This window comes from Corvus brachyrhynchos, unplaced genomic scaffold (genome assembly GCF_000691975.1).
Source record: "Corvus brachyrhynchos isolate BGI_N302 unplaced genomic scaffold, ASM69197v1 scaffold37, whole genome shotgun sequence".
Classification (NCBI taxonomy): domain Eukaryota; kingdom Metazoa; phylum Chordata; class Aves; order Passeriformes; family Corvidae; genus Corvus; species Corvus brachyrhynchos.
In genome coordinates, this window is record NW_008239289.1 from 301,538 (window position 1) to 309,165 (window position 7,628).

Genomic DNA, 7,628 nt, shown 5'->3' on the forward strand with positions numbered 1-7,628 from the left:
TTCCCCACCTCCACACGCACGCTCCTCACGGTTTGCAGCCTAATTGTTAGAGCTAGGCTCTCTCTTCAAGACCCTCACTATAGAAGCCGCTTTCCTATGAACTTTCCTACCAAATGCTCTGTCATAGGTCTTTACGGACAGAGGAAAGGCCTAGCAGGGATAGTTCAAGAAAGTATCATCAGCATTAATTGCTTTAACATTGGCCTTGGTACTTGCTCGCACCTCCAGAATTCAACTACTAAACTACTTTGGAGGATCTGAAATGCATCTTAAAAACAAGATCCAAAGCAGCTTTTTAGGTATACTGCAGCACAGAAAGCTTTTTATCGAGGCCTCAGCTAAAAGCCTTATTTATTCAACGAGATGCTGTGAACAGGTGATTAAATTTAGGCATGGGACTCCATCAGGTATTTTTGCACCCTCAGAAGAGGATATTCAAACTCCAGCATGTTGGGAGATACTTATGTCAGCTATGAAAAATCTGAATACTATAAATTCCTAAGTTAGGATTTTATCAAGTGCTTTTGTGTTTATATTTAAAAAACAAGAGGCAGTAAAGGATAGAGTGCATCAAACTTGTTATAGTTAAAATGATGCTACTATAGTATTGTCAGTATTTAAAAAATTATTCATATTCTTTAGAAAATTATTTATACACTTACACTGTATATTGCTATATTCCCTGAAAGCTTCAAAAGGAAATCTGTGCTCTAGCAGAAGAATAGGGCACATTAAAATGTGTGTAAGCAAACCCTCAATACATAGAATTAGATGGACTTTGTAAACAGATTTAAATAAATAAAGGTAGATCCAATAAGTGTGTATTAAATCTTGAGAGTACCCCTTTATCACTTGCAAAAAAAAAATCTGTCCTAGCCTTTTTGTTTTACTGCCACAACATCCTTCTTTCAAGATCAAAAGCTTTAGATCAAAGCCAAGATCAAACTCAATGCTTTAAATAGAAGCAACTTCACTATGAAGTATTAAACAAAGATGAAGTTTTCAACAGAGATATCACAATAGAAAATCTTACTGTAGTTTTTTATTTCACGCTCACAACAGGTCTACTTGAAACTAGTGTCAGCAACATGTCTTTATTTTGTAAAGCCACAGCAGATTTTTCTACTAAATGGTAATTCTGAAAGTGCCTATAAATTGACTCTTGAACTGAGAGTATTTAAACAAAGAAAGAAGAACAGCACATAGTTCAAATGGAATGACCAAAAAATTATATTAATGGCAAACACAAATTAATGCAACTACTTAAACAGTATTTCCTTGGGTCAGTTAACAGATTAGACTGTACATTCCCTCAGAAGTAGCTATGGGAAACACTGGATCAGAGAAAGAATGAAACCTATTTAAGTTCTTTAAAGAATTGCACTTCCTTTCCTGTCAAATGTTTAGAGAAAACTAGGGGGGGAAAAGGCTATCAGAGACATTGATTTTCAGACCTGCAAATCCTGAGGGTGATTTGGGATGAAAACCACAAACACACTGTGCGTTCAAATTCAGAGGAGGCTCCTGTTTTGTTGGTAGTAGCTGCACAGCAGTGAAGGAAGTTCAAGAGGAATTGTTACTGACTTTTCACAGTAATATACCTTGTGGAGCCAACATCTGGGGTTCCCTGGTGCTGATTGCTGCGTACATCCTAACTTGAACATTCACCTGCTCTTAAGATGATAGCACTGCAGCGTAAGGTAAGAGCCAACTTGCCCGTACAGATAGCCTGCAGAAGACAAAAAGCAGTGACAGAAATAGCGTGGGCCTAACAAGAGGTGGTCACAGCACACTGGCTGTGCAGTCAGCTGTTATCTCCATTTATTGATGTGTCAGTAAGATTTAGCTCATTGCCAAAGCAGGAACTTTTGCTGGGAGTGGGAGAGAAAGCAGGGAAGAGAGAGAGGAGGAAGAGGAAAAGAAAAGGGGAGCCATGAGAGAGGAGGGAACAAGGGAAAGAAAAGGAGGGGAGGAAAGATGTTTTTGAGAACATTTTGTCTCCTACTGTATTCCTCCATACTTAAAAAGCTTACTTACACCAGACAAAAGGGTGATGGAACACTCAATTTGAAACGGGAATGACTGCATTACCCTCCATCAACAGTCCTGTTTGCTGTCCACATGACACTAGCTGTCATACTTGAATCCCTTCATGATAGAAATTTAGAGATTAGTCCATCTTCCATGTCCTCCTTTACTTGGGAAGACTGTCTTTTTAGAGACTGCTAATGGATCTGTCCTTTAGAACAGTTAAGATTAAGTGGAACAAGCACTTACACATGTCAAAACATGTTATGATCCCTCATTGCAGCAGTAGGATTAAATATAACTGAATTTTGAAAAACTGGGGGAGGAGGTAGCACTTACTACCAATTGGGTGAAGATAGACCTAATATCCTGGTAAATAACTTAGGCAATGATTTACACCGGTTCTTACTCAAGTCAGACTGGATCCCAAGCATACAATGAACACGAAGAATCATACATAGCCTGGAAAACAAGAGGATATTTTTGCAACTAATAACTCTTTCATTTTACATTGAAACAGAAACTGCTTTTAAATTGTTCTGGCTGTGATGGCTAGTAATGATATTTTGTAACTCAGTGAAAAACTATAATTGTGAACTATTCCCTTGCATAGGTTGCCCATAATTTCAGCCCCTCTGTGCTATTCTTATGCAAAAACAACCAATATTGATAAACTAAGAAGGTAGTTTTACCTAAGGTGCACACGGAATCAATACCATTTTATTGGTTTTCCAACAGCCCTCAGATACCAGAAGGCAAAAAGAAAAAATGGAAAATGTGTCAATAAAAATCTTTACTGTAAATGAATTTCAGAAGAGCTTCTGCAAGTGGAGGAAATCGACAACTAATGCAGTCAAGTCGTTTTCCAACCTCTCATTTCTGAATTTTACACCACACACACACACTTTGACATTTATATATTCAGATCTACATGGACAGTAGCAACCACACAGAGAAGTTACTTTCTCCTACAAGATGTAGCTAACTTCACCAGTATACAAACTGCAATTTTGTACCTTTCTACACATTTCCATTTACCAGAAAACAAAATACGGATTCCTCCCACCAGTTTCATCCTACCATACTAGAATGACACAGCCTACTTTCACAGGCTGATGCCGTCATCACCGTGATATCAGAAAAGGATAACTTGAAGGAACTATGATCAAGTGCAGCATATACAACTGTTTTCCTACCATACATATTTATAGGGGAAAAAAGTACAGTAGTTTAAGATAGAAAATTACTTTATTTGTAAACTAAGAAAACAATTTTGTAAAAAGGTTCAGAAAATGAAAATACAGAAAAGTATTTTATCCAGTAGCTCACTAGATGATTAAGCATTGAAACATTTGACTGGGAAACAATTGCAAGGACTTTAAAATCCACTATGGCTACCAGGACTTCGCAGAGAGACTAAGGAGGCAGTGGGCTACATCTGAAAATGACAAGATGGCTGGTGTGTCCACACTGGAAGAAACATTATATCACCACCAGATAAAAATTACTGAAAAAGAAATCCAGCCCAGAATGTGCCCCTGTTAGAACAGTTCTCCAACTGATTTTGTGCAGTTTTCATGCATACAGCTTATTTTGAAATGAAAAATCAAGTTTTTCTGACATTATCCATTTTTTAGGAAAGATGCTAATTTATATTGATATCATAAATTTAAATGTTCTAATTCCTCTGAGAGTTGCTGTACTGGTATAAACACGCTCTTTTCAGATCAGCATGCTGTGTCTGGTATTTTTCCATGTAAAATCCCTCCAGAGAAAGTCTGTTCAAGTCAAACTTGCTTCTCCTGAAACTATATCTACCTCCAAGAGACAAAAACCTGTTGAAACAACAACTTTGAGGATGTACTTTCAGTACACTGCAACATGACTTTCATATACTGTGGCAGGAATATTTTTTTCAAACTGGTTATGGGAAGATATCCTTCATATCCACATTGGCAACTCTGCTTCATGAAGGAAGTTCCTAGGTAAAGGAGTCACTGTAACCACCTATTTAGTTGCAAGATCAGATTCATAATCTGATAAAGAAAACATCTCTGACCACATGACCACAGGATCTCTAAATAATAAGCTTATTACTTATTAATGTAAGTAATAATAAGTATTTATAATTAATAATACTTATAAATAATCTTATATAACATTTAAGATAAATAATTAATGTATCATATTACATTTATTATCTATAGTATGATAATATTTTCAGGGTGTGCTAAAATGCCTTTTTTTTTTTTAAATTCCTCTCCTGATTACACCAGGTGCTCTTGCTACTGTGCAGGTGCCTCAACCAAATTAGAGAGGATATGTCCTATGCTTCTCTAGTATGGGAACAGAGTCTCTGCTATTGGCAGCAACCACCTCCCAGCTCAAGAGAGAGAGAGAGTACACACCATGAGGAAACCTGTGTTTTTACCTGAATCACCTCAGAGAGGATATGAGGAAGTGGGGTGGAAACCCGTCTGCACTAACAGCATGGGTGTGTGACCTGAAAGGAAGAATAGGTACCACAGGAAATTCTTCAAGGATAAATGCCACTCCAGTTTCCAGTGGGCAAGACCTCCCTCAGACAGAATAGCAGGGCTGATGTCACTTCTGGTCCTCTTGAAGGGACCTCAGTTCATATTTACAAGGAGTGAGCAATGAGTGCTATGACCAGGACTAGGGGGGCCCTGACTCCAGCCAGGTGGAGGAAAGGGACAGTTGGATCTATTGGCCTGTGTGGATCCTGTGCCCTGGCACATCAGACACACAAGGGTATAAGGCTTCAGTTGACACCAGTGGACAAGGGACCCTGATGCCATCAAGATATGTAGGGGCAGAATCCATCTCTATTTCTGGGGATCCCAACAGCCGACTGTACTGGAAGCTGGAGTGAGCCTGGCTGGGAATGGATGGCTAAACCACCCCACTGTGACTGGCCCAGAGGCCACGTGAACCCTTGGCATAGATTACCTCAGGAAAGGGTATTTCAAGGACCCAAAAGGGCATTGTTGGAGCTGTGGAGACAGAGGAAATTAGACAGCTGAACACCTTGCCTGGTCTCTCAGAGGACCCTTCTGCTGTGGGGCTGCTGAGGGTCTAAGAACAACAGGTACTGATTGCTGCCACATCACTGCACTGTCAGCAAAACCACACCAGCTGGGACTCTGTTGTCCCCACCCATGAGATGATTCATGAGCTGGAGACCCAGGGAGTGGTCAGCAAGACTTGCTCACCCTTTAGCAGTCCTATATGGCCAGTGTGTAAGTCCCATGAAGAGTGGAAACAATGGACTGTCATGGCCTGAATGAAGTCACACCACCTTGGAGTGCTGCTGTGCTGGATGTGCTGGAACCTCAGTACAAACTGGAGTCCAAAACAGCAAAGTGGTGCCACCACCAACACTGCTAATTCACTTTTCTCCATTCCTTTAGCAGCAGAGGCTTACTCAAGCCAGTCTGCTTTCAGCTGGAGGGGCGTGCACTTGGAATCAACTGCCCCATGGGTGGAAACACAGCCCCACTATTTGCCATGGACTGATCCAGACTGCACTGGAAAAGGGTGAGGCTCCAGAACACTTGCTGTACATTGATGACATCACTGTTTGGGGCAACAGAGCAGAGGAAGTTTCTGAGAAAGTGGAGAAGATAATCCAAATCCTCCTGAAGGCTGGTTTTGCCATAAAACAGAGTAAGGTAGAGGGACCTGCCCAGAAAATCCAGTATTTAGGAGTAAAATGGCAAGATGGACATCATCAGAGTCCAATGGGCACGGTTAGCAAAGTAGCCAGCTATGAATCTGTCCTGGGTAACCCAAAATGTTTCTGTGTTCCATACCTCTCTGTGCCCAAAAATCTTTACTGTCTCTATAAAGCCCTGTGGCTGGTAAACAATGGCGGGCAGGGGCTCGGGGGTGCCCTGGAATCTTTAAAAGTCAAGTTACTCATGCAGAGAGAGTCTCTCTCTTGCCTCTCTGGCCACTTGGCTTGCCTCTTGGCCTTTTCTTGCCTCTACTTGCAACAGTAGCAACCCAAGAGGCTGCATTTCACAATCAAATACTGTTTCAGAGTGAATTTTGCAACACCTGCCTACAGCCCCGGAGGAGTACTCTGTGCAGCCTCCCCAGCCCACCACCAGTGCCTGGCTGAGGTGAAAAGGTGCAGAGCCTGCAGCACCCCAGCCAGCTGCACTGCTGTCTACTGCCAACAGGAAGGCAAAGTTCCTCTCGAGTTCTAGACCCTGGCCAAGTCCCAGCTGCCAGAGTCTGCTAGCTGCATTTCCCAATGGAGCTACTGCCCGCCCCCCAAGGAGGGGAGGGCGGTTGCCATCTCCCCTTTTTTTCCACTACAGTGGTCACCCATGCCTGGTGCCATCTTCAGGAAAGGGATATGCCACCGTTTTGAGTTTCTCTTTGCTCCTGGGGAGTCCATGAGATTTCACCAACTTTGTGAAGTCACATCTAGTGACTATTGCTGTTACTTTCTGCCTGTTGCTATTTCGATTTTTTAGTAAACTGCTATTTTGTCACTTGTAACAACTAGTCATATTCATTTCACCTTATTGGGGGAAAGAAATTGATTAAAACTAGGCAGAGGTAACTCATTTTAGAGTGTTCCCCTCAAACTGTCTTAAATAAAGGCAATCATCACTGACCATCAAGAAGGAAACACAGGCTCTCCTAGGTGCTGAGGGTTTTTGGAGGATGCATATTCCAGTCTACAGTCAGATTGTAAACCCTCTCTATCATGTAACACAGAAGAAAAATTATTTCAAGTGGGGCCCTGAAAAACAACAAGCTTTTGCACCCAAATCACCCAGGGATCTTGGAATTAATCACTAACTGTCCTGAAGACAAAAATTTCAGACCATCATCATCGGAGGAGGAAAAGGCGACATGTGCTGAGGAGTCCCTACCATATAATCAGCTACCTGGGAATGAAAAGCGATATACTTTCTTCACTGACAGCTCCTGCCATGTTGTAGGGATACATTGAGAATGGAAAGCAGCTCTATGGAGCCCCATGCAGAAAGTTGCAGAACCTTTTGAGTGACAAGGTGGATCAAGCCAGGTTGCAGAGCTGGAAGCTGTCCAGCTGGCTCTAGGTATTTCTGAATGAGAGAAGTGGCCCGTGCTCCACCTCTGTACTGACTCATGGATGGTGTCAAATGCTCTGTGGAGGTGGCTGGAATGATGGAAAAAGACCAACTGGCAGTGCAGAGATAAACCCATCTGAGCTGCTGAACTGAGGCAAGACGTCACTCCCTGGGTAGAGAAGTTGGCTGCAAAAGTAGATCATGAGATGCACACGTGCCCAAGAGTCAGGCTACTGAAGGACATCACAACAATGGATGGTGGATCGAGCTGCCAAGATTAAAATGTCTCAGGAGGATCTGGACTGGAAACACAAGGGTGAATTATTTCTGGCTTGGTGGGCCCATGACACCTCAGGTCATCAGGGAAGAGATGCAACATCCAGATGGGCTCGTGATCGAGGGATGGGCTTACCCATGGACTCTGTGTCCCAGGTTATCCATAACTGGGAAACATGTGCTGGGATGAAGCAGGCCAAGTAAAGCCTCTCTGCTATGGTAGATGATGGTCAA

General features: G+C 42.1%; 1 protein-coding gene across 16 annotated transcripts in view; it reads right to left on the bottom strand.

The window, feature by feature from the left end:
- The window catches only part of CUNH9orf3 (chromosome unknown C9orf3 homolog), a 219,043-nt gene that overhangs the window by 118,123 nt on the left and 93,292 nt on the right, over positions 1 to 7,628 (bottom strand). For all 16 annotated transcript variants that reach the window (XR_001864014.1, XR_001864015.1, XR_001864012.1 and 13 more), the window contains one exon: positions 7,278 to 7,287. Coding sequence is in view for 8 of the 16 variants with exons in the window: in XM_017740426.1 (XP_017595915.1) it covers positions 7,278 to 7,287 (10 nt within the window). In the remaining 8 variants the exon portion in view is untranslated. The remainder of the gene's footprint in view (positions 1 to 7,277; positions 7,288 to 7,628) is intronic.